General features: G+C 45.4%; 1 protein-coding gene across 2 annotated transcripts in view; it reads right to left on the bottom strand.

The window, feature by feature from the left end:
• Window positions 1–64: 64 nt before the first annotated feature.
• The window catches only part of Ap2a2 (adaptor related protein complex 2 subunit alpha 2), a 66,363-nt gene continuing 38,906 nt past the window's right edge, over window positions 65–27,521 (bottom strand). The window contains exons 6-22 of one of the 2 annotated variants that reach the window (XM_050136668.1): window positions 26,234–26,335; window positions 20,809–20,917; window positions 18,687–18,837; window positions 17,389–17,557; window positions 15,908–16,045; window positions 13,972–14,154; window positions 13,411–13,508; window positions 12,938–13,169; window positions 12,671–12,844; window positions 10,014–10,177; window positions 5,972–6,054; window positions 4,175–4,264; window positions 2,765–2,888; window positions 1,548–1,664; window positions 1,372–1,441; window positions 1,159–1,293; window positions 65–428 (exon numbers count right to left, since the gene is read on the bottom strand). In XM_050136668.1, the coding sequence (XP_049992625.1) occupies window positions 351–428; window positions 1,159–1,293; window positions 1,372–1,441; window positions 1,548–1,664; window positions 2,765–2,888; window positions 4,175–4,264; window positions 5,972–6,054; window positions 10,014–10,177; window positions 12,671–12,844; window positions 12,938–13,169; window positions 13,411–13,508; window positions 13,972–14,154; window positions 15,908–16,045; window positions 17,389–17,557; window positions 18,687–18,837; window positions 20,809–20,917; window positions 26,234–26,335 (2,217 nt within the window). In that variant the 3' untranslated portion in view covers window positions 65–350. The remainder of the gene's footprint in view (window positions 429–1,158; window positions 1,294–1,371; window positions 1,442–1,547; window positions 1,665–2,764; window positions 2,889–4,174; window positions 4,265–5,971; window positions 6,055–10,013; window positions 10,178–12,670; window positions 12,845–12,937; window positions 13,170–13,410; window positions 13,509–13,971; window positions 14,155–15,907; window positions 16,046–17,388; window positions 17,558–18,686; window positions 18,838–20,808; window positions 20,918–26,233; window positions 26,336–27,521) is intronic. The other variant, XM_050136670.1, reaches the window with a different exon arrangement.

The raw sequence follows: 27,521 nt of genomic DNA, 5'->3' as shown, positions 1-27,521 counted from the left end.
CGCTGTTTCTGGATTCTGAGAATGAGTCAGTGGCATTTTAATAAAATTTGAACAAAATTTCCACTTTCGTTCAAACTTCTAATTTCCCTTTAATTTGTAGTTGAACCACGGGACTGCCTTGAATTTCCAGGTCCAGGCACCCTTCTTTGATGGAGCAGGCCTGCTGCAGCCCTTCTCAAACTGTCCTGCATCCCCTCCACACCCACAGGGCTGGCTGCAGGAGTACGACTGGAGGTGCCTTGAACGGCAGCTTTTCAGACAAGGGGTGTTTATCTGCAGTGCGGTACAAAGACAAACGGTAGAGACAAGAGAGACGCACAAACAAAAAGCCTGCTCTTCTGGCCTGTGGATTAGAACTGTTCCGACAGCAATTCACATAGTCTTTGAGAGACGGTGTCTTTGCTGGTACGCAGGGTGAGTCGGTACATCTGAAATAGAGAGCAGCAGGGTGAGCAGGCACTGAGCCCCAAGCTCTTAGGTATTTTTGTGGTACAGGCCTCATCATTCACAGAAGCTCCCACCCCCCGCAAGCATCAGTTTTACCAGTAAAAATAGAAAAGTCTAATAAAAGCAAGTGTTTGCAGCAAAGGGGGATGGATGTTAGTGAGATAGGAGTCAGCCTTTTGTATTCTGAGACACAGTCTTACTGTGTAGCCCAGGCTGGCAAGCTGTTAGGCCTCCTGCCTTCTCATCCTGAGTATTGAGATTATAGGGATGTACCACAATACACAACAAGCTTGAGAGCTTCTCATCAAGTTAACTATGCAGCACCCTTAGAGATGACCATTACACTCCCCAAAGCACCCAAGTGTTGTGAAAACAAGTTCCCAAAATCAATAGAATACATAGACTGGAGTCTCTACAACACTGCTGAAGCAGCAGCAATGTATACCACGTTCAGGGAGGGAGGAAGAACAAGATAGCACCAGGAGAGCTGGGCAGACACAACTCAGAGCTAGGCTACTACATGGGCAACGTGGTGGCATGCCAGGCCTTCTGTGAGGAGAGGGAAATCTATGTGCTCTGATGGCCACTTGCTGTCTAAGTGTCTGCACTGTCATATGACCAACACTTAGAATCTGAGTGTCTCCATAAATAAACTTCACCAAAATAAAAAACAACACAATCATATTCATCCTCCTGCTGTGGAGGCCTCACCTGAGCTTGCAGATTTGGCTCCAGGCGCAGCAAGCAGCCGATCTGGGTGGTTTTGGTATGGATTATGCCAGCACCCACAAAATTTGCAGGATTCGGATCAACTTCCTCAAGGAGTGCAGAACCAAATCCAATAATCTATACAGAATGAAGAGGCAGGTCAGGATGCACTGGTCACAATTCCTGCCTCAGCAACATCGCCATACAACCCTTTACCTTTGCTTTAGTGATCTCTGTGTCCATCGGATGCTTTGCTTTGAAGATATTCTGCACTTCTTGCTGTGGACTACAAAAAGCAGCATGTTAGTACTATAAACCATGCAGAGACCCATAGATTATCCTGTCCAAGGACAGCCCCATTTCCCTCTCCACCCATAGTACAGCCCTCTCACTTGCTCAACTGCTTCCAACGTTGAAAGAAATCCTGAGAAGCCATTTCTGTGGGCTGGAAAAATTTGTTGAGTGTAATGGGCAGCTTAACAGACACATTCTGGAAGGTACCACCATACCTATAACAACAGAGTCATGTTATGGAGAACAAATACCTGGTCAAAATGTTCCAGTTCATGGGTCTTCAGAACTTAGAGAATGGCCATGTGGCCACCCATCCCAATAACAGCCACTAAGACTGCATACCAACAGTATTCTTGGAGGGGCTAAGCCACATCCTCCACCTGTTACAGTCCATGTCTATGCCATTCACAGGTGAGCAAGGGACCAAAGTCACTGCTTTGTGCCAAGTGTCAAAGGACCGGTTCCTCTCAGTCCTACTCCTTTGGCAAATGAAGACCCAGGACAGGCCCAAGCAGACTATCAAATCAATTAGCCTTGTAGCTCCCCAAACAAGGAACCATTGTGATGACTAAAAGTAAGACTACATGCCATGACCCAGAAGTCTAACTCCAACACCATCTACCATCATTGTCCCTCAAGCTGTCCTTTCAAGCCAGCCTCAGCAGACAGACTGCTACAGGCTAATGCTCTTGTACACTGTAAAAATTTGTCACTCATATTGGTTTAATACAACGCTGATTGGCCAGTAGCTAGGCAGGATATATAGGCAGGGCAACTAGACTAGGAGAATTCTGGGAAAAGGCAGAGCCGCAGTCACGAGAGACGTAGTGGAAGCAAGATGAGAATGCCTACTAAGAAAAGGTTCTAAGCCATGTGGCTAAACATAGATAAGAATTATGAGTTAATTTAAGTTGTAAGAGCTGGTGAATAATAAGTCTGAGCTAATAAGCCAAACAGTTTATAATGTGTGTATTTGGGACTGAATGGCTGCAGGACCAGGCGGGACAGACACTTCTGTCTACACAGCAAGAGAGCCTGGCTCTCTGCCTCCTGGGAAGCAGGCCTTTCCATGTCTCACCACAAAATCACCTGGGTCAGAAATAGCCTAGCCCACAGACCACACAGGAGACTCAAATCCCATGGGTGCCATGTCATGGTCACAGAAGCCTCCTCCCTCTCCACTTGCTCCCATCCTCTGGAAGCTCCAGGTCTGGCAGGACTTTGCATACATGCACAGTGGCAGGGCAGTAACTAATTAACACCCTTGAGAAGCACACAGGTTGGGAAAGGACACAGGAAGCGCAACTCCCCTCACCTGAACTGGATGTTGAGGACAGGTGCCTCTGTGAAATCAGATATACACTCAATGTTGACCACCTGTTGCACCTGTGCGCCTCCATCCACAGTTGGGTCCACAGGCTTGGTCTGCAGGTTCAGATGTGAGCACATTAAGGAGTCCAGGCAGGCAGGGAAAATGGGACTAGCACAGCCAGCCCACAACAGAAAGCAGCAGGGGCCCCCTACAAACCACTCTGCCAGCATCATAAATCAAGGCCCAGAACTGTTGCCAGCCTGTCCTTCCACCATTCAACATGTCCCACTGGCCCAGACCACCCACAGTCATTATGTATCTGACTAGTCCCTTTCTCTAAAAGACCTTGGATGTTATACCCTAGCTGCATACTGGCCTTGACACTGCCCAAGTGAGCTCTGGAACTGTGATGACTCCTGCTGTGCTCAGTAAAAGCTTTGAGTTAGTAGAAGCTATGCCTGCTAACTCAAAGGCTTTATAGATCAGTGTAGCTCTGCACTTCTGCAAGCCAGAGGTTGCAACATGTGAACTGAAGCCTCTAAGTTCACTGAAACACCTTTATATCCAGGATCCATGGAATCATAACTAGACTTGGGCAGTTTCTGCTTCCCTCTGCATTCTGCATAGCAACCTGTGCCCACACTTCATGACCCCACGAAAAAGACACACATAGACAGTAAGTAGTTCTGTATGCATCGGTCCTTTTTGTGTGTAACAGGGGAATGCTGGAGATAGAACTAGGATTTTGCTTATACTTCGTAAGTGTGCCTTCCACCACTGAGTCACATCCCTAAACGCTACCCCAGTATTTTTTACTTATTTCCAAATAGTTGTATATTTAAATACATCTCCAATTGAACACAGATCTACTACAAAGATGATACCCACTGTTCTACATACTATGAGTTGAGCCCAAGGTTCGTATGCCTGGCCGTTGTGGATCGTGATCTGCAAACTGCAGCGGACCCCAGCTGTCCATCTCTCACAGCCCCTCAGCTGCAGCCATCCAACATTCCTGACCATTCCTGATGACTACATGGAGCCATCCTCTACGTGAGCAAAGGATGTGCCAAATAAAACCTAAGCCCAGCAAGCACGAGATGCTCCATACTGGCTAGTTACCACAGGATCACTCTGCCTTCGGCCACAGCACCTATAGGGGGACTTCACAGAGTAAAGGGCAAATGATATCCACAGGAGAACAAAACAAGCAGAGAGTGACTCACACAACAAGATGAAAGGCACAGCTGTGTGGGTGGTGTCGGATGCACCATCAGGACAACTCAAAGGGAAGGCCGTGGTTTGACTGGGATATGGAAAACACTGCCATTTGAACAAAAACAGCACCCCCCCAACTTCCTCTAACCCTAATTGCTGTCTGTCTGTCTGAGACCCTAGAGATAACAAGGATATTAGCCTGAAGGTCATCAGCACAGATTAGTGTTGGAGTGAAGTTCAGGAACTGCGTAGAGGTCTTGTTACCATAAAATATGAACATTCGGCCTAGGAAGAAACAGAGATAGTTTGTTTTATAACACATTATGTCACACTTATCATGAATAGTCAGTCAAAAGTGGCCCCTGCAATTCCCAGTTAGATATATTATTGTAAACTATGACTATTGCTAAAATATAAAAACAACTTTGTGTGTGTGTGTGTAACCAAACAGTTGGTTTGGTCTCACTATATAGCTGCCTCTGGCCTAGAACTCTCAATGTATTCCTGGCTGGCCCTGACATGACAACCCTTCTGCCTCAGCCTCCCAAATGCTAGGATTATAAACACAGGCCACTATACTAAGCTTCTAGTTTAAAAGTAGCATAGCAGGCAGGCAAAGTAGCATTTGCCTGTCATCCCAATGCTTGAGAGGTAGAAGCAAGAAGATCAGGGGTTCAAGGCCAACCTCATTTACATAGAACATTTGAGGACAGCCTGGGCTAAGTAAACTGGGTAGCTCTCGCCTTTACTCCCAGCAGAGGCAGGCAGATTTCTGTGAATTCAAAGCCACTCTAATCTACAGAGAGCAAGTTCCAGGACAGCCTCCAAAGCTGTAGGGAAAAACAAAACAAAAACAAAACAAAACAAAAAAAAAAAAGAACCTGTTTCAAACAAAAAACAAAAACCAAATTTTTTAATAGCATGGCAGAATGAGAAAAGGGAAATGGGGATGGGAGGGTATCTTCTCTTTTGCCCCTCATACCTGCCCTTGGGCCTCCTTTTTACTCAAGGGTAGAAGTCACATTTCTGTACATTAGAACCACAACCACAGACACAAGGTCAGGAGGGTCAGTAGCCCAAGCAGGACACCAGAGCCTTCTAAGGAACAGCCTGCCCTGTGTTGAAGGCACCTAAACCCACCCATACATCTTCCACTTTTGTCTACCAGCTGACTCACTCGGTGATACTAACAGCCAGGACTGTCCTTCTAACATGCCATGCCCCTGCCCCTACAGTGACCAATCAGGACATGCTCCCTGTACCAAATGGCTAGATCCTGTTGACACTTACACCCTTGGAGTTCAGAAACGAAACCAAACACTAAAAGTTGTGAAAAAAAAGTTTAGCTTCCCTCCTCAACCAAACCTGGTGAAATCACCATGACAAGGGGCAAAGCCTTGGTCGGACCAGACACAGGGGGGGCAGTCTCATCAGCCTGGCATCTCTCAGATAAATGCTACTGGTCCCCACAATCCTGCAGGGATGCAGGGCAGGCCTACTCCCTTTTCACAGACATCAAATCCACCTTAGTAGTAACTCCAACAGTGTGGTGGGCAAAATGTTTTCTTTTATGACTCAAAAAAATTCCCTTCCTTTTTAATTGTAGTAAAGTGTATATAAGTTAAGTCATGCTAGGCGCATAGCTTAGTAATGTATAGCTATCCCCAACATCCAATTTTCCATGTTACTAGTCAGTGCACAGATTATAAACATTTCTCATTATATAATTTCCTCTAATTCTTTTTGGTTTTTTAAAATTACTTTAGTTTAGACAGAATCTTACACTATCACCAAGGTTAGCCTGGAACAAATGACAATATCCCCGTCTCAGTCTCCCAAGAGACTTATCTATGTATTATAACATAGATAATCCCAAAAGAATTATCTATGTTAGACCCACATGGAATTCAACAGGTTACATTTGTGTGTCACCATGCTTGGCTATTTCTCATAATTTCTTTTTTTCTTAAAGAAACAAAGTAAAACACATACCTAAATTCTGCCGAAATTCAGACTTAAGTCCAATCTGAAGCAGCTGGTTCTCAAACAACACACCATTGTTTTTACAAACAAACCTAGGAGAAAAGGACAGTGAAGCATCACTCAGAGCCACCTGCAGCAAGCAAAGTTAGAAAGGGTTTACAGTATTTTGGAGCTAAAATATTTCTGTGGAGACAGGAGAGACAAAGTGAAGAGCTTCAAGGATCTTTCTTATCCCAGTCTTTAGAGCTGGAGCTAGAAGCCAGTATCTGGTGGCAAGCTTCCTCAGGTGCCACTCAGAAACAGATGGTGTCACCTGTGACTATCACCCAGGGAGATCTGGGGTAAGGAGGCTAGGAATGGGGAATATGTAGAGGGTGCAGTTGGATTTTCAGTGCCTGAGACAGTGACATGTGGCAGCACATCTTAAGGTCTCAATGCACACTTGAATAGGCTTAGGGACCAAGCCGAGTGACCTCTGCCCTAGATCATACAGCAATCAGCTCAGCCAACTTTTCTACAGTTGAGCTGTTCCCTTGTGCCTGGGCACGCAGGGCAGAGGACCTCTGCAGCTCCCACTCTGCACTGTGCCACAAGAACAATGGAAACAGAGTACCCTCTGAACATACCATAGGCCCAAATGCCAACAGCTCTTCCAAGTCATCCAGCTACAACCCAACACTGTCCCCCAGTTCTGGCAACAGTGAAATGTCCCAAAATAAAACACTGCCTATTCTGAATAAGAGATAATTTTTCTAACACTTCTGAGAACATATAACAGCACACATGAGAATGACTGTTCTCTTGTAGGATGTGGCTGGGCTCCAAACACTAGCACAGGGCCTGCTACCCTAGGCCAGCACTCTACTCAGGCCCAGCTTGGATGTTACTCAAGGAGCCTAAGCAGAAGTTATGGGGCTCACACACTTAGATCTGGATATCAATCTATCATCCAAATGATAAAGAAGCCCTGCCATCCATGAATGTCCAGCTGGCTATTTCCAAAAGGTCACTTCAATTGCACTTGACCTAAGAGAACTCATAGGTAAACAGTCATGTTAAGCTTATGGAGAATGCAACCTCCCTCATGCATGCTGCACTGCCCAAAGCAACAGGTCCTTCCGCAATGCACCACACAAACATCATGTGGTAACCCTGTGTGGCCACATCAAAGTCAAGACTGGCAAATCCCTGCACAGGGTAGTATCCTGAAGAAATGTCCCAGAACCCAAAGAGATGGTATCAAGGATCAGACCAGTAGGCCAGGATAAAGAAAAGTGCATGACTTACTGGAGCTGGACAGCACAAGCCAGAACCTTACACCAACACAGGAAGACTCAAGTCTGCAAACAACTAACACCCATATTCCCTACCCCCATCTTCACAGGACACCAAGGAGTAGCTAACCCACAGCCCATGGCTGTCATGGAGTAACAGTAACTAAGCAAAGCTAGGGTACTCCTAGATACAGACCCTGTAAAAACTAGGGTACATAGCTGAACCCCATGTTGCCCCTTCAACAAGGGTCTACAAGGAAAGCTGGGTTTTCCACAGCTGTAAAATACCAAGCTCAGCAATTCTCAAGCCATCAGAGGTCTGTTCACAGCCTGCTCCAAACACACATTTCCTAACAGGAAGGAAGGATCATGTGCAAAATGAATACAAGGAAATGAAAACTCTAAAACCACAAGAACCCTGGTATCATCTCCAGGCAGGAAACACAGGTTATCCTAAGATACATTCTAACCTCCCCAGACAAAATCCATTGCCACTGGAGGGTACAAGTGAGGAGCTTCACATCAGCCATGAACCAGGATACAGCGGAGTAAGGAGCAGCAAGGGAAGCTGGCAAAATCAGCCAACAAGAAGGAAGGTGATTCTAAACCTTTGAAAGTAGAAAACAGAGAAAGTGGGTGGACAAGGGGCATGTAAGTGAGCATGTAAGGGGCATGACCCAGGGAGTCAGCAAGTGATGTGGGATGTCCTTCTTGTAGATGTGTTGCTTTTAATGGCTAATGAACAAAGCTGTTTCAGCCAGTAGCTTAGTAGAGTAAAGCCAGGTGGGAAATCTGAACAAAGATATATAGAGAGAGTAGGCAGAGTCAGGTTTGGAAGAGAGAAGAAAAAGTATAAACAGTGTAAAAAAGAAGTAAATAGTTATAAAAAAGTTTTAAAGAAACAGTAAAAGTAATATAAAAAGTACAGACAGTCATAGATTAAAAGAGTAAAGAAAAATAAGCCATGTAAAGATGGAAAATACACAAAAAAATCTGGATTATGTTTATTATTGTGTTTTCTTTGAATTTTTTGACTGTTAATGAGCTAAGTAGAGAAAGACATTCCATTGTACAGGCTGCTAAGAAAAACCAACATATATATTTTAATGGTATCTTGACTTCAAAATTTGAGTCAAAGGATATGTTACCTTGGAAAAGAGATTCCCCATATGTATATTTCTACTCTTGTTTAAGATATTATGCTTATGCGGCTCATTTAAAATATAATGTATAATTAAGAAATACAGGTTAATAGATAATCATCTAGATATATAGAGATATATTTCAGTTAAATATTCTTCAAACCTTTCAAAGATCTACAGAATGCAGCATTTAAAATGTTTTAAGAACTTAAGACTTTTTTCGACAGTGAGACATGTCTGCTTCTGGCAGCACTGACTATTTCAGAGAGGTTTGTGAACAGTGAAGAAACTCGTTATAGAATTTGCCTTCAATGTGACAAGGCTAGCCATTTGGTTCTTGCTTGGACTGCTTGATTAGGTCCTTCAGGGTTCCTGCTTCACTTCACAGAGGAAACTGCCTGACATTCTGCAGGACACAGAAGAAAGCAACTGATGAATATTGCCATTACAGAACAGATCTTTAAATTTCTTGTTTCACGCAAAATTTGCTGGATACTATGGGCCTGTGGGCTAAAGATGGATGCACCAACAATACAGAAGAACTTTAGGTGACTGACTATCCAGGCAGTAAGATGTCTCTGTCAATTCTAGAGTTTTGGAAGTTGCTTACTTACAGTGCATTTCCTGTTTACTTAGGTAATATTATATCCTTCTGGGGTCTTTGAAGAGTTGAAGACAGACAGTTATAGTTTATCTTAGTTATGATAAAGGATCAATTATATATAAAACTTTAGACTCACAAAGATAGAATAGATAAGAGTATTTTCCTTAATTTGTCAAATGCAAATGAACTAAATATTATAACTATAATTCTTGATAACTGTTTTGTATACGTAATTTTACTGTGTTAAAGTTAAAACCTTCCTTTTTATTTAGACAGAAAGGGGGAAATGATATGAAATGCCCTTCTGCATATATGCTGCTTTTATTCAATAATGAATAAAGCTGTTTCGGCCAATGGCTTAGCAGAGTAAAGCCAGGCGGGAAATCTGAACAGAGACATAGAGAGAGAATGGGTAGAGTCAGGGAGACACCATGTAGCTGCCCAAGAAGTAAGTGGTAACATATCACAAGCCTTGTGGTAAAATACAAAATAACAGAAATGGGTTAATTTAAGATATAAGAGCTAGCTAGAAATATGCCTGAGCTGTGGGCCAAACAGTGCTGTAATTAATAGAGTTTCTATGTAATTGTTTGGGTCTGGGCAGCCAAGAGATGAACGAGTAGTCAGGGTTCCTGCTTCAAGCAAGAAAGAGCCAGGCAGGTGCCTGAGGCTATGGTGAAAAGGCAGCTATCTATGCACAGCACTGAAGGGGATTTAAAAGGGTATCTGTTAGAAGGTAATAAAAAAACCAAACTGACAGAGAGGAAAGCACAAGGGACATGGGGGTGGGGGTGAGGGTGGGGGAATAAGTGGGAAGAAATAAGCTCAGTATTTATCAAATGTCAAAGAAAAGAAACAGCAAGGGTACCATCCGACTCCAAAGCAAAGCACAGGCACTCACATGCTCTCTCTCAACAAGAACACCAGACCCCTCTCTAATAGTACTTTAGGTGTTAGGGACTAAGCACAGAATCACCCATGAGGTACAGCTCCCACCATGCCACCCAGGCAGTACTCAGAAACTGGGCTACCTGGCAAAGTTGTCTTCGGAGCCGGGTGCAAGAGGTGCAACTGCAGAAGCTGAGTCTGAGAACACGTCCACTAGCAGCCCACCGCCAGAAGAGGAAGGGGGCCCCATGGGAGCAGGGGGAGCAGCTCCCAGACCCAGCAGGTCTGCTGATGGAGAAGGTGTAGACTGGAAGATAAGAAAAGGGAACATCAGCATGGATCCTTGGATGCTCAAGACTCACACAGCCCTGTGTCCACTCCCAGGTCAAGTAACGAGGAAGTTGGGGAAGGGGGCAGGGAGCAGTCCAGAAACTACAGACCAGCAAGAGAGAGCTGCTGACCACATACAAAATAAGCCTACCCATGAGTTTAGATGAAGACATTCACCTCATTATACCATCATAATTTCATACAACTAGAAAGTCGTCTGCATTTTCCCACAAATGCTATTTGAGCAAAACGACAAAGTTCTAAAAATGTTTTGCCACCAAAAACGTTGAAATACAGGGGTTAAGAAATAAGTTCATGCACATTACTGTCAACTGTTCAAAAACAGTAAGGTTTGCATACGGTGCAAACAGGGGAATAGGGAGTTCAAGGTTATCCAATGCTACATAGCAAGTTCTAGGCCAGTTTAGGCTGCACAATGAATTCCTGGCTACAATATGAAGGCCTAGTTTCAAACAAACAACAAGAGAAAAGTTTTGGTGTGTGATCTACTGAGTTTAATAAGGGCCATCTATATAAGGTGGTGGAGCTCTCTGTTGGAGCCTGGTGGGCTCAGCAGTGAATGCACAAGTGAAGATTCCACCTCTCTCAGAATCTATCAATAGCCAAAAGCTCATCAGCAAGGGTTAGAGTCCTGTGAATCTTTCTCTCATCCACAACTGACCGTTGACAGGAATGAAAGAAAGAAATGTGCAGGAAGGGAAGTGGGTGGAAGAGGTGGGAAGAGAGTAATCAGTATATATTATACACATGTGTGTAATTATCAAAGAGCAAATTTAGTTAATAAACCTGTAAAATTCAAAAAAGAAAAAAAAAAGATGCAAAGGTAAGCAAACAGATTGCTAGGATGCATTCTCAGCTCAGCATTAAGTCTGCTTCCATTATGAAAAGAAGCAGATAAACAAGCACATACACTTCTTACAAACCCTTGTTTTTAGTCCAGGCAAAAGCATAAGAAAAGAGCCCTTGAAGCCAGGCAGTAGTGGCGCATGCATTTAAACTCAGCACTCAGGAGGCAGAGGCATGGGAATCTCTGAGTTCAAGGCTAGCCTGGTCTATAGAGCAAATTCCAGGAATGCCAAGGCTACACAGAGAAACCCTGTCTTAAAAGAAGAGGAGAAGGAAGAGGAGAGCAAGGAGAAGGAGTCCTTGAAGTCATTACTGTATCACTCAGGACAAGGGCATAGCTTGTCACCCCACATTCAATACCTAACATTCACAGACCTGACTTACCCAAAGGTGCCCTGCCACACCACGGCCAATTCACACACCTGTGTGCTGTCCACAGAGCTCCCCAGGCCAATCTATAAATGTGGGGTGCTGATGGAATGAGACCCTGTGTTCAAGAGTTACTTTGAATAACTTTTGAACATCCATTGGTCATTCACAAAGGCAAACATCAGGAAACTAGATCCTGAAGCCGTTCTAATAGAGCACATCTTGGACAGAGCGGGTGCCCAGTGGCTGCAAGTACCCTGCACACAAGTGGCAACGGTCTGTCCCAACCACAGAAACTCCTTCAAGTAGGGGCAGAACTCAGAGTGGGCCTCAGCAAAGAATGCTGAGTGTAGAAATATATTAACAGGGAAGCCAAAATGTTTATTCTTTGAAACAGATGTAATATGCTGTGCTTTTATAGTTCATGTGTAGGCATGTGATGATGTGTATGAATATTATTTCAAATAAATGAGACACCCAGTCTTTGTCATGTAAGGAGCAAAGGTATGAGTGACAGCCTTGCCAGACCTTAGGCCAGGCACAGTCTTAATTGCTGCTATTGGTCAGGAAATAAGGAGGCTGGGGACATAGTAAGCTTCTGGGTCCCCTCATGTGGCTGCATAACTCTTTCAAAAGGGCTACCAAACATAGCAACACATATTCCCCTCCAAAGGGAACAGGGTCACAGAGAGGCTGGCCAAAGAAGAACTAGAAAAGCCTGGGATCATAGCATCTGATGAACCGCATCTACAGCAACCCAGGGCAAAGGTGGTCACAAGACCACATTTCTAGCTCTGCTTTAGTTAAAAGACAGTAACAAAGCTCTCCAAATGGCGTCTCCCACCAATGACCAGCAGATGTTGTGTTCCTCCATCCACAGAAACAGCTCCATTGTGTCACATCAAAGGGAAGTTTGTTCTACTTCAGTCACTAAGGGAAACCTCCAAGAGGAAAAAGGCAAGCAATTCTAAATTTATAAAGAACACACACCAGGTCTCCTCTAGAAGTGTGTAGTCTTGGGTCTAAAATAAGTCCACCACAGAGAGCCACAGGTGCTCACCTGACCCCAAAAAGCTAAAAACTGGTCTTATAGAATAGGTTGCCCTGACCACATGCCCAGCACTGGATTCCACTGGACTACCCACAATCTTTCTCACAGACACCAGGACTGTCATTCCCAAGTCTAGGAACAGAGGCCCTAATGGGCACCAGGTACACAGTGGCAGGGACCCACCGCTGCACTGGTGCTGGCTGGAACAGGTTCAGGACCCCCATTCACATCGATGCTTCGCTCACGCTTGCTCTCCTCCAGGTCAGTCACTGTGCTCGGGCCCTTCTTCTTCTTCAGCTTGGCCAAGATGGAGGACTCACGCTCAGGGAAGGGTGGCATCTCCTCCAGGACAGTTGCCTATTGGAAGGAATAGAAGTTGGTGTGGCCATTCTGGCACCCATTACCAGCCCAGTGGCCCCAGCACCAAACAGCCCGGCCAGGAGCCCGCACCAGGATGTCAGTGCTGGCAACAGTACTCAGTCGCAGGTACTCCACAGCCCGCTGCTGCAGCTCCACATCTGCATTCTTCAGTTGGCTGTCGCTGCGCAGCACGTCCTGAATGGTAGCCTTTACCTCTGGAAAGAGGTTCACGAACTTGATGTAGGTGGACAGCAGGAGTGCCCGGGTGGGGACGCTGCACAAGTGGAACTTGGAGTGGAGCAGGTTGAACTGGATCAGAGGGCTTGAGAGGGGCAGAGAGCACAGACGGGGAGTCACACTATCTCATCTGTCCCATGTGCTGTCTTGTGTTCAGCCTGCACCTGCAGTGGGGACCCTATGCTAAAGCAGTGCCTCTTTAAGGAGGGCATACTGCCAGCTCCCAGTGTAAGGGTTTCCTCCTCCCTCAGGATATCAAAGCAGTGTAGACAGGGAGCAGGGCAGTCCAGTGCAGTGCATACCCCTGGTTCCCTGGGGTCTTTTACCTGGAACGTGGGTCCCCAGCTATCAAGTTTCCAAACTCCCCCAGGATGTAGCCTCCCACTTTGACCAAGTTCTCATGACACGCTGGAGCCTGCAATGCCTGTGAAACAAGGAACATCAGGAGCTAGGCCACAGAAAAGGCAGCTGACATGAAGTGAAGCCACAGCAGACACACAGGCCCTTCCTTGCAAGGTATATTTTGAAGTCAGTGAGAGCTTCCCGCTAAAGCCCTGGCAAACCCTGGCTTCCTACAGCTGGCTGCAGTGCCAACAGCAGAGGGCCCAGCAGCAAGACCAGTGACTATCCCTAGAGACTCTTGAGATGATGTCCCTCATGCACAGGACAGCTAGTAGGTCGCTCAACAGCCCCATGAGCCCTAATAGGCTTTTGGAGATTAGGATGAGAGGAAAGTGCTGCTTGGTGGGGGACATTAGTTCAAGAAGGGCATAACCACCACTGGGACAAAGAAGGGTGAGAAGCAACACCCCTGGAGCCCATCTCTGTCCCCTCAAGCTTAGACAACACTGCCCCTAGTGAGGGTGTGCACCCCTCCCCCACCATACCTCAAACACTGTCTTGGCAGCATAACCCTGCACATCGTCACGGTTGATGACAATCTGGATGACGCGATACCACACCTCTTCACTCACATAGTCGCCCGCGATGCGGATGAGGTTGAGGATGGTGTCCACATACCAGGTGTAGTCCACTGCATACTTCTCAGCTAGGATGGCCACCTTCAGCACCTGCAAAGAAGACAGGGCCCTCAGAGAGATACTACTGAACACATCAAGAACAGACTGGCACACAGTCTATGCTGGGTTGCAGAAGGACCTATCGCAGGGTGGACAGAAAGCTTCCAGCAGATCTTAAGAGGGCCAGAGAGTGGAAAGCAGCTGACTCAAGTGAGGAAAACTGGTCAACTTCAGGGACACAACAGTGCAACTGTGCAAACAGCTGCGCCTAGGACAAAGTGCTAACACTCACAACAATCTACTGAGGTCAGCCATACCCCAACCCTGCATTATCTTATCTCCCTGACTCCATAGAACCTCCAAAGTTTGGTAGTTTGAATGAGTCTATGCATGATCCCCATAAGCTCTTACATTTGAATGCTTGGTCTCTAGTTAGTGGAACTATTTGGGAAGGTCTTAGAGTGGGTGTGGTCTTGTTGGAGGAGGCTTGTTACTAGGGGTGGGCTTTGAGGTTTTCAAAGCCCAAGCCAAGCCCAGTCTGCCTACAACTTACAAGCCATATGAGCCCTCAGTGTTCCAGAAGCCATGACTGTCTACCTGCCACCATACTCCCCACCGTGATGATGCGCACAGACTAACCCTCTGAAACTGAAGGCAAGCCCCCAATTAAATATTTTATTTTAAAAGTTGCCTTGGTCGTGGTGTCACTTCACACTGACAGTATGGACACTAAAACCAAGAATAAATGGGGCCTCATGAAGCTTAAAAGCTTCTATATGGCAAGGACACCTCCATTCCAGCAAAGCGCAGTCTACAGAATAGAAAACATCTTCACCAGTAACACAGCTGATAGAGTGCATCTAAAATACATGAAAAACAAAACACAAACAGAACTAAACAGTTCACAAAAGATGAAATATAAATGGCTAAGAAACACTTGAAGACATGTTCTATATCCTTAGCCATCCAGGAAATGCAAATTAAAATTACTTTGGGATTTCACCTTAACCAAGTCAGAACGTCCAAGATCAATAAAACATATGACAGTGCATGCTGGCAAAGATTCAGGGAAAGAGGAGTACTTGTTCATTGCTGGTGGGAGTGTAAACTTATACTGCTACTAAGGAAATCAGTGTGGCAGTTCCTCAGAACCTCAGGAAACTAGGAATAAATCTACCTCAAGATCCAGCTATAAAACCAGGAGTGGCGGTACAAACCTTTAATCCCAGAACTGGTACGGCACATAGGCAGATCTCTGTGAGTTCAAGGGCAGTCTGGTTTACATAGAATTTCAGGATAGCCAGGGATACGTAATGAAGGAATGTCTCAAAAAACCCCAAAAAGATCCAGCTATATACCATTCTTGGGTATGTACCCAAAGGATTCTATATCCTACTCCTAGAGATCCTTGCTCATCCATAGTCATTGCTGTTCTATTCATAACAGTCAGGAATTGGAAACAACCAAGACGCCCATCAACTGATGAATAAATAATGATTTTCTTTCTAGCTCCATCAATTTACCTGTGGATTTCATAATTTTATTTTTCTTAACCACTTTGGAGAATTTTTCCATCATGAAATCAGCTCAAGTTTGCTTGGCACAGATGATTACACCCTGCACTAACAGATATCCACCCTGGAAGGTCAGGGAGAGGAAGCTGATACCAAGGAATCTTTTATGTAGCGTCTCATAGACACTCATGTAAGCCTGCCGGGCACTGAAAATCATCCAAAAATTATCCACTGGAACTCATGTCCACAGTAGGGAGCAGCTTGGACAGCCCTCAGGCTGCAGGACTCACAATTTCCTCTCGGATGGAATAGTCAGCCGTCTCTAGGTAGCTCAGCATCTCAGCCACAATCTGCTGGGCGTTGCTGCGGTCACACATGGCATAGAGCAGATCCACTGCCCGCTGCCGTACACTCACGTCTCGTTCCGTCTGGGAAATAAGGCAGAGTCAGAGCCACTCCTACAAAGCACAGGTTGGGGAACAGTGCCTATCCACTATTATATGAGAGTCCATAAGATAGCATCTATTTATTCCATAGGAGCTGTCTTGTGGCACCCTATAGCACTGTCCCCATCAGGCTGGGTGCTCCCCTATCTCAAAGTCCCTTAATGGGCCCCGTACTATCAATATATGGGACTCAACAATTTAGGCCACTTGGAACCCACAAACAACTCACTGCCAGTCTCCTCATACTTAGTCCAGTCAAGAGAAACTCCTCCCTAACCAGCTCTTCTAAGGCTACACTCAGGCCTAATGAGCAGGTGACCACTAAGGCCTCTCCATTGTGTGGGCACAAACCAGCACCTTCCATGTTGCCTGGGAGCTGGTTCCGAGGCAGGTTCCTGGGCCCCTCTCCAGGTGGCATGGGAAAGAAACCCTACTGCACACAATGCTTGAGAAGCTTGATGCAGGTATTTGTAACCCCCTGCAGTGGTCGACAACAGTTGCAGGATAACCCAGGGCAGGACAGACGAACCTAACAAGAGTTAGTGCAGCTTGAGATGAGAGCTGTCTTTATGACCAAAGGAAATGATAAGAAAAGAGATCAATCAGGACTAGGAAGAACACAACTTCAAGTTCAAGACAGGCACCAAATGCCTATTGAGTTACACAAAACACAGATCATGGCCAGACCTGCTCCCCTACAGCTGAAGACTCACCAAGATGAAGAGTGTGAATCCACAGTTCTCTGATAAACTAGCCTAACAAGCAGGTACAGTATATAGTGTGAGCCGTGCCAGAGAAGCACACCAGCAATGTTATTCACACCCAGAAGCAGGTATGAGAACAGGTAACCTCAGCTAGGCTCTTTAAATTCTGGAATTCTAATTCTTAAAAAAATCTAAAATCCTTGAGTAGGAATTTTGCTTTGTAAAAGGTGAAGCTTCCTGGAGGTAAAAACAAAATATTTCCTCTTTCTACCAAAGAAAACTACTTCTGTGTACTGAACTATACTATCTTGGACTCCAGACAGGTGTCACATGAATTCATCCCATGGGACAGGACTGTCACAGTGGAGACAAACTCAGGTAAATGTGCTTGGCTAGAACTCTGTTCCCAGGTGCTACATCCATGGGAATGGCAGGACTTCACTGCAGGAATATAGACAGATTTCTCACCCAATTGCTGCATCCACCTCATATGTCTGCAAGTGACAGGAACCAGGTAAACACCCTGGAATCCAAACCAAACAGCTTGAAGGAACTCATCTATGCCTACAGGAGGCACCTCCCAATTTTCTGGCATCCACACATGACCAATAAGGAGCACACCTTCAAGGCATTGATGACAGTCTCAATGTGGGTCTTTACAGCTTCGTGAGAGAACTCAGAGCTGGCCAACGTGCACATGCTCTCCAGAGCCAGGTAGCGCAGGTTTGTCTCACGGTGCTGCAGGAATTGGCCCAGCTGGTTGCAGGCACGGACGAGCAAGTTAGGCTCGCTGCAAGGAACAAGGGACATGGTAAGAAGGAGAATACAGTCAGGGAGGGCTGGGAGCTACAAGAAGAGGACACAGTAGAGGATCACCGTAAGGAGGGAGTAGAGAAGTGCAGTGAGAAGTGAGAGAGAAGAAGAGGTGCTGTAAGGAAGGAGCACAATGAAGGATTGTTGTAAAAAGGGTTACAATGAGACTTCCCAGTGAGTCTGCAGGATCTCCTCTACTCCAGAGTGGACTCTAGAAAGCTCTGGAAGAAAGCTTCACTTTCTTCAAGTTGTGTCCAGAAAAGTGACTAGGTCAGCAGCCAGCCTGGAGCAGGGCTGTGCAGGAAACTGGACCAGGTTAGGGTGAGTGGTGAAGGCTAATGGGGAACTCAGGATAAACCATCACAATTCCTCCTCATAGAAGTTTCTTAAGGACAAATAAGACTTTCCTCACATTGCAAGATTTGCTTTTAACAGTTCATTCTCAACCCTGCTCCTGTCTGGCAGACTGTTTCTGTCACAGTAACATTTATCTAAATGATGTAACAAAAACAGCTGTGCCCGAGTCTCATGCCTCTGGCAGAGACCAAGAGCACAGAGCCACAGGCATACATAAGAGCATGCCACCAGGATTGAGCAGAAAAAGAATAGAAGCAAGCCTGTGCTGTATAAGACAACCACAGCCTGTGACCCATCCATGGCCCTTTACAGGGGCTGGGAGTCATCACTATCATTGTCCCAGGAGACCCCCAAAATACTGGAGTGTGCCTTCCTGAGCAGCAAAGCTAATAGCACACAGGTGTCCCTCCCTTTCAGAGAAGTCACTTGGTGACAGGGACACAGCAGTTCTAGGGACACTGCCACAGCCAAAGTATCTAAAAGGCACGTGAGCTGGAGAAGTGTGAGGAGTCACCTGTCACCATCTGCACAAATAATAGACACCAAGTGCCAGCCTCCGTCAAGTGACTTTGGCGGTTATTCCCAGCTGCAGATACGACAGGGAGCATTTGTAAATTGCCATGGGACAGCTCCCTGTTCCAGTGTCATAAACATAAGGTGGAGATAGAGCAGCTGTGGTAGCCACATCTGCTTCTGATTCAGATGGCAGAAAGTACTTCCACTGAGATGTGTTGCTGATAATGGCTCACCTGTCATGGTGGATGATCAGGCTGATGGCCTCAAACAGCACAGCATTCTTGGCATTTGAGTGTTGGACCTTCTTAGACTTGGGTGGCTCCTGAGCCTTGTTCAGGATGGTCTCCAAGCACTCAGTCAGACGGCCACGCACCGCAGGGTCTTCTGGGCAAGACACAACTGTCGGCTGGGCTCCTAGGCATTCATCCCACCAGCCCAACCCACACCTTAGCAAGAGGCCTCTGACACACTGTCCTGTGGGTGCCTTTGATGGTTATTCCCAGCTGCAGATATGACAGGGAGCATTTGTAAATTGCCATGGGACAGCTCCCTGTTCCAGTGTCATAAACATAAGGTGGAGATAGAGCAGCTGTGGTAGCCACATCTGCTTCTGATTCAGATGGCAGAAAGTACTTCCACTGAGACAACAGTATGTTAGTCATAAAATTCAAGGATTATGGGCGAAACAGCTAATAAGCTTCAGGGGCAAGGAGACTAGTTTTTATTATTACCCACAAAAATGGAGAAAATATACAGAAACATAAATAGAAAGAAATTTTTAAATTTGGTTCAAAGCAGAAGGAAAAATTGTGCAAAAACTAAAGCCAGCCATGGTGGTACATACCTGTTTCACAGTACTTAGAAGGCAGAGGCAGGAGGACTAGGCATTTAAGACTACATAGAAAGTTCAAGACCAGAATGAGTTACATAAGACCCTATCTCAGTAAGAACAAAACTAGGGCCAATGAGATGGCTCAGTGAGTAAAGGCATTTGTCATTAAACCTAATGAGCTCAATCCTCAGAACCCACATGGGGAAAGAGAGAACCAACTCCCACAAACTGCCCTCTGACCTCCGCATACATGTTGTAGTACATGCACTCCCATGTACTACATACACATACACACAAAGTAAATGTCAAAACTAGTAAAGCAAAAACCTATAGTGAGGGCTGGAGAGATGGCTCAGTGGTTAAGAGCACTGCCTGCTCTTCCAGAGGTCCTGAGTTCAATTCCCGGCAACCACATGGTGGCTCACAACCATCTGTAAAGAGGTCTGGTGCCCTCTTCTGGCAAGCAGACATGCACACAGACAGAATATTGTATACATAATAAATAAATATTTAAAAAAAAAAAAACCTATAGCGAGCAAATTCGAGTCACAGTGGTAGGAGGCTGCTATCCCAGCACCTGGGAGGCTGAAATAGGAAGATTACAGTGAATCCCAGGACAGTCTGGGCTGTGTAATAAAAACCTATTGCAGCTGGGTGGTGGTGCACACTTTTAATCCCAGAACTAGGGAGGCAGATGCAAGTAAATCTCTGTGAGTTCGAGCCAGCCTGGTCTACACAGTAAGTTCCAGGATAGCCAGAGCTGTTACAGAGAAACCCTGTCTCAAAAAAATCAAAACCAAAACACACAACAAACAAAAATCTATTACAAAAAGAAGAGGAGGAGAAAGAGAACAGCAGAACCAAAGCTCTCAATAAATTTTATGCGTAAGTAGTTGTGTGTGGATATATGCGCATGTGGGAGGGGTCAGCCTCAGGTTCCATCCACATCACATTTTTGAGATAGGAACACTCACTGGGACGTGAGTCTTGCCAGTAGCTTACACTAGATCCTCGTGTCTCTGCCTCCCTGCTACTAGGATTACAAGTATGTACCACTAATCCTGGCTTTTAGTTGGTGCTTTAGATTGAACTCAAGTCTTTGTGTCTGCCATGCCAACACTTCACTAACTTGACGTCGCTCTGAAGCACCTCCTAATAAACTTTCAAATCTAATAAACAAGATATTTGGCTGGACAGTGGTGGTGCACACCTTTAATCCCACTACTTGGGAAGAGAGGCAGGCAGATCTGTTTGAGTTCGAGGCCAGCCTGGTCTACAGCTAGGGCTGTTACACAGAGAAACCCTGAATGGGAGATGGGGAATCTAGTAAACAAAATTTTGATCAACTGAAGAATTAAATTTTCCCTCATGAAGAATCTGTAGTGAATTGTCATGGAGTAGGGGCTGCACGGCACACCAAGGAAGGGGTATGGAGAATGCTACTTGGGAGGCAGTGCTATTAAAAACAACAACAAAAAAAAAAAAAAAAAAAAAACACCTAGAAGGACTGCAGGGAACATTACCTGGGGGTGGGTAGCACTGCAGCAGTCTCAGAAGTTTGACTGACAGCCAAGGAGCTGGGACAAAGTAGTAAGTATAATCCTGAAGATCTGTTGATGCTGACGTCACAATCTGTAAAACAAGTGAATGGATAAAAGGCACCATCCTCAGGGGTCTCTGCGTGACCCTTAGAAGAGCCACACTGGTTCCCTGACCCATACCTTCTGAGAGGTTTACAGTGTCAGCTATTTTCAATACTGTTTCCTGTTTCCCCTTGAAGAGAAGCTGGCATGGCCAAATCAGTTCACATTGAATCTTCTAGAGAACAGCTCCAAATGCTCTCTCCACAAGGGCTATGGTGCCCCAGACACAAATGCTTCCAAGCCAGAAACCATCCCTTAGTACTAAACACTGACACCTGAAGAAGGAAATCTGTCTTTTGTAGGCTGGAAAATGAACAAAAGTCTAAAAGTGCCTCAGGCTTACTCAGAAGGGACAACCCAAAGAGCTTATGTTGTTCTGACCCACACCCCATGGCCCTCAGCCTGAGTCAGGCTGTGAGTTTGTAGAGCCAGGCAGCACTTGCTCTACTTACAATCTCCACCTCATGAAGCAATATGGCCCCTGGCCTAGCTGTGACAACTGTCTACACAGACAGTTCTGTGTCCTGTCCACCTCTTATACCTTTTATTGTTGACAATGTTTTTGAGACAGGGTTTCTCTGTGCAACAGCCTTGGATGTCCTGAAACTTGGATGTCCTGTAGACCAGGCTGGCCTTGAACTCATAGAGGCCCACCCACCTCTGCTCCCAAATGCTGGGATTAAAGGCATGCACCACCACTTTCAGGCTGTTACCTCTCATTCTAAGGACCCAGAATTGCTCTCTCCCTAAAAGTGCACCTGTGTGACCCTTTAGCCATGTGAGCACATTCTAGAAAGCTCATCCTGATGATACTAGCCTGGAGAGTCAGGAAAGGACTACACAGGGCAAGAAATCAACAGCAAGCAGCCAAGCCAGGCAAAAACAAGCCCCAAACCACCTCTGGGAAATGCAGAAACAGGCCCAACACAATTTGTCTTCCAACATGTGCCTTCCAGCTACAGAATGGTCAGAGAGAAATCTGAAGCTTTAATTGCATTCAATTACAACAGAAAGGCAAGAATAACTCTTGAACATTTAGGAAGAAATAAAACAACAATGATACAAACAAGAACAAAATAGTGTTGGGGAATATTTTCAGGTGTGTGGCTTTTGTTTATGCTGCATTTGTTTGACTCTGTGAAGCTGTGTTACTGTATCTAAAACACCTAATGGTCCTAATAAAGAGACAAAGGGCCAAGAGAGAGGCAAAAGCAAGGATAGGTGGGGCTGGCAGGCAGAGAGGATAAATAGAAGGAGCAACAAGGAAAAGAAGAGCAACAAGAGAACAAGGAGAGGAGGACATGAGGGGCCAGCCACCCAGCTACACAGCAAGCCATGGAGAAAAAAGTAAAGAAAGGTAGACAGAAATAGAGAAAGATAAAAGCCCAGAGGCAAAGTTATTCGGGATAAATTTGGTTAAGAAAAGCAAGCAAGAAACAAGCCAGGCTAAGGCCGGGCATTCATAACTAAGACTAAGCCTCTGTGTGTGCTTTATTTGGGAGCTGAATGGTGAGCCCCCCCAAAAGAGTTCAAAGAGTAAAAAACATCGCACAACAAAATAGGAAAACAATAGAAGATCAAGAAAAAGAAAACGACTACTTCCAGAGGAATTAGTACAGTCAACGGAGCACACCTCAGATATGGTCCATAAAGCTACAATAGAGAGGGGGCTAGAGACATAGCTCAGTGATAGAAAAACTGCATAGATTCAGGCCCTAGGTGCAATCCCAACACTGCCTTGGGGGGGGGGGGACAAAAAACCCGAGACTTGGCACTTCTGCAGATGAGATAAGCACATGGCCAATAAGCAATGAAAAGATGCCCAACCTTGTAACCTGAGGGGCTTGCTTGTTGGGGTTTCTGTCCTGCCCAGTTCCCCAAAGAAGCAGGATGTGACCTGCCCCGCTGAAAAAGGTACTGAGCCATGTGGCTAACATAGATAAGAATAATGGGTTAATATAAGCTACTAATAAGAGCTAATAAGAAGCCTGAGCTAATGGGCCAATCAGTTTATAACTTATGTAGACCTCTGTGTGATTTTCTTTGGGATTTACTGGCTGTGGGAACTAGACAGGACAGAAACCCCAACAAACAGGCACTCATGTTACACAACCTCATCATTAGGAAAATGCAAATCACAGGATACACCCCCATACCTGTGAGTAAAAGAATAAAAAATAAAACATGCCAGCCTAATAGCAAGGTGGTAGGTACATATCTACAATCCCAGTATGGGGGGGGGGGGGACTTAGGCTACAGAGCAAGACCTTCTCTCAAAGGGAGGTGGGGAGGGTGGGCCAAATGGCTCAGTGGACAAAAGGACCTGCCTCACAAGCCCGACAACCTGAGACCAATCCCTGGAATCCCTGGAACCCATTAAAGATGGAAGGAGAGAGCTAGAGAGATGGCTCAGTGTTTCTTCTAGAGGCCCTAAGATTAGTTCCCAGTAGCCACATCAGGCAGCTCATGACTACCTGTAACACTGTCTCCATGGGGATCTGATGTCTTTGCTCTCACGTGTACATACCCACATGCAAACAGATATGCCTACACAAAATTAAAAAGAAACCCTTTAAAAAAAATAGGAGAACCTAAAAGTTGTCCTCTGACCTCCACATGAATCATGATGTGCATACATATAACACACTAAACGACACACATTGGTGAGGATGTGGAGAAATTAGACCCTTGTGTACCGTTGATGGGATGTAAAATGGTGTAGGTACTGTGCAAACAGTATATCAGTTCTTTAAAACATAAAATTAGCATATAATGCAGCAATTCCACTCCCCCCAAAAAAGCAGCATGTAGGAAACATTTGCACAGTCACATTTACAACAGCTCTATCCACAGAAACCAAAATATGGAAGTAGTCCAGCATCCAAGTAGTCCAAGTTAGCAAAATACATGAGACAGAAATTCAGAGCTGAAGAGATGGTTTAGTAGTTAAGAGAACATGCTGTCTCAAAGGAATGTGCTAGACTTTGTTGACTCCCCATGGAAAATCTTACTCCCTCTGAGAAGTGGATGGAGGGTAGGGTAGAGGGGAAGGTGAAGGGAGGGAGAAGAGGGGAGGGAGTGGGAACTGGGATTGGTATATAAAACAAGAAAAGATCATTTTTTAAAAAGATAAACAAATTTTAAAAATTATAGCAATAGACACAGCTTATGGATCTTTTTAACAACAACAACGAACCATAAGATTTTATGTGTATGCCACCACACTACATCTATTTTTTGAGACAGAGTCTCACACTATGTAGCCCTGGCTGGCCTTGAACTCAGAGATCTGCCTGCCTCTGCCTCCCAAGTACTGGGATTAAAGAAAAGTGCTACCAAGCCTGATCCCTCAAAAAAAAATTTTAAGCAGTTGCATAATGTTATATAATAGTTAAAATACAAATTTGAGATTGGTGATACAGTTCAGCAGTGGAGTGTTTACCTAACATACACAAGGTACTAGATTCAATCCCCTGAACATAAAAATAAATGAATAAATAAATAAAGTAAGAATATTAGGTAATCACTGAGAAGAGCATTTTAAACATAAAACAGAGCTGTCAGTCTAACATAAGGCGTGGGGGAGGGGTGACTGATGATGGAATGGCTGTGGCAACAAGGTCCTAGAACAGCTTCCTCAAAACCTAAAACTAAGCAGGTGGATGTCATGGCAACTGAAACACCATTCCAACTCTGAAGGAAAAGACATCCTTCCTATCAGCATACTAACATGGACACCCACCCTCCCCTCAGAACTTCAAAGGGGTAATCTTTCTCTTCCACTTACTGATGAGACCAAGAGCACAATTCCCATTAAGAGGAGGGTGGCTGTGTTGCAAACTAAAATTGTGCTTTACTTCCAGGGCCATTGTCTCGTTTTTTGGGTTTTTTTTTTTTAATCTTTTTTTTTTTTTAATCTCGGGTGAATTCTAAAAGGAAATACTACAATAAGCAGAAGGTTTAAAAAAACAAAAACAACCTTTTAAATTTTGTATTGCATCATAAAAAAATTTTAAAAAGCTACAAAGGTTACAGAGACAACTTGTTTGCAAAGGCAAGTGACACCACAAGACTTGGGGGTAGGGACTAGATACACAGATGATTTGTGAGACCGCAGACTGACTGGGTAAGCTCCAGAGAGCAGTGTAGGCAGAGCAGGCAGTAGAACTCTCACAGTAGAAGTTCTCCAGTATGGTCCAGGATATTGGGTCCCTCACATCTGTACAGTGCCAGCTGTACCACCTAGGTGTGGCCTTACAGTAGATGACTACACAAGCAGGATTTACCATGCTGACTAGAGGAGGTTCAGCAACTTAAAAGTCTCTAACCAGAGGACTCTGCAAAACAATGCCCTGGTAATGTATCTGGCCGTGGAGGTAGGAATGTCAGTTCAAGGCCAGTCTGGACTACACTGTAAGAGCCTGTCTCCAAGCAACAAGAAACCCAAATAGCATGTCACACCAACTTCTACACATAGATCAGGGAAGGCCATATACACCCACAATCTTTGAAGAATAACAAAGGGTACGTGGTGGCAAATTGTCTGTTCCAATCCAATGCAGCCAACAGTGCCAACAAAACCCACATGAATGATTCCCAGCCTCAATGACCAACGGGCCCTATCACAACAAAATACAAGTCCAAGAGGCCAGTGTGAGCAACCTCAGGCAGTACCAAAGCAGAGGAACCAACCATATTACTAAAGATAGCACAAGCAGGTACTGCAGAAGCTACTGAACACCCCACAGCCTGGGCAATGCCATGGAACTGGGCTGCTCATGGTCAGCCACTATTGATGGTCTCCAAGCAGAAAGTAACAAAAGGCTTGAGAGACCAGGGATGACTACACTGCCGTCCACTGAACTGTCACTTCTCTGCAGGATCAGAAAGTAATAACAGCTACTCCAAACATAAGTGAGGGGTTTACACCCAAGGCTTCTAGACAGACCTTGTAAAATAAACAAGCCACAGACCCACTGACAAAACCTGAGACACAAAGTCAGAGCCAGTCCTAGCTACAGTGAAGGTGGGCAGGGATTACACCAACTAATGGGCTCTCCCCTTTAGGAAAGGAGACAGAAGAATGCTTCGCACTGGCAGCTGCCCCGCAACATGCACGCTGGTAGGGCAGGGTACTTCTCAACCAACAGAGAAAGAAACGTCAAGGACTGGAAGAGGCAGTTTTCACTCTAAAATTTACAAAGCGGGCCAAATATCCTGCATTCTAAAATGTAAAAATTACTTCAGTCAAGCAAAGAAGACCAGGTTTTGACCACCCTGCTATCTGTGCCCACCACGGACTTACTCTGCTCAGTCGAGAGACGGCTAGAGAGACAGAAGTCTTGAACTCCTCGGGATTCTTCTGGGCCAGTGTGGTGATGAGGCTAGTTGCAGCAGTCACTACACCCTGAAAGACAAAGACTGCAATCAGGAGGCCCATAAGAACCACAAGTGACAGGACATATAAAATGCAATCTATAGTACACTGAGTTCCCGGCCTGCCCTAAACAACCCATGAGGTTTGCAAAACTGAGACAGGGAATACCGGCTTCTTCTATTCCCACCTTCTCTCTGGAAACTGGAAATCTAGTCCAGCTTGGTCAAGATACTTGCAGGTGAGGCAGGGTTGGAGCTGGAAAGTGTGTGAACCCTATTCTGTCCCCATCTGCTCTAGTTGCTTTCAATTGAAATCACCATGCCTAGTGTAGTGGGAGACAGAGCCTTCCAGCTCATTTGAATTTTCACAATCCTGTTGTATCTGAACTTGGATGGGTCCCAGACCCAGGGCTCCCTTGCAGAGACCCCACACCCTACCTGGGCTCAGATTGGAGCAGCTGAAACCCCAGTGCAGCATGGCAGTTACCCATAAGGCCTTAAGTCTACCACTGTACCAGGAAAACAAACAACTGTGTCCAGCACATTATCTCTTGAAAGATTTTGGTTAAGAAATTCCTAGCCAGGCAGTATAGCACACCTGTAATCAAAGTACTTAAGAGGAAGAGAAAGAAATGTTACTTCAAGGCCAGCCCAAGCTATATAGCAAGACACTGGTTCAAAAGTAAATTCTATCAGGAGTCAGGAACTTCTGGGTTCCCAGGATTTGGAATAGGCCAAATCCAGATGAAAGGTAGCTGCTCAAGCTATGTGCAAACACCTGACTATTGGCCACCAATTCAGTCTCTCTCCATGTCATGGTTTGCGCTTGTGTGGTCTCACAGGAAGCTAACAACAAGCACACTGCTATATGGTAACACACGGCCCTCAAATATCCCCTGGCCTCATTTTGCTCCCTCTCCAAATCTCTTCCCCAGGTGGCAGGTTCAGACCTCATACCTCTAAGTCATCTGTTCTATCTCACCACCCTTATGGGTCATCAGAGCTGATCCCTGCCTTTCCACCAGTAGATCCCTCTTCTAAAGGCCTTTGTGTATTCCTGATCTCACCTGCAGATCCTTGGCCTTGAGATTATACACTGTTCTCAGAAGAGGCCACCAAGCTTACTATAAGCAGGCATCTGACATCTTAACCAGAATCCCCGAGCTTGAGGCTAGGACAGCAGTGTCTCAGGCCTTCTCCAGTGACAAAGCTGGACA

This window comes from Alexandromys fortis, unplaced genomic scaffold, assembly GCF_014885135.2.
Source record: "Alexandromys fortis isolate MF-2015 unplaced genomic scaffold, M_Fortis_MF-2015_v1.1 scaffold_3, whole genome shotgun sequence".
In the NCBI taxonomy this organism is placed as follows: Eukaryota; Metazoa; Chordata; class Mammalia; order Rodentia; family Cricetidae; genus Alexandromys; species Alexandromys fortis.
Note: the sequence above shows the minus strand (reverse complement) of the source record. Positions and strands in the feature narration are given on the sequence as shown.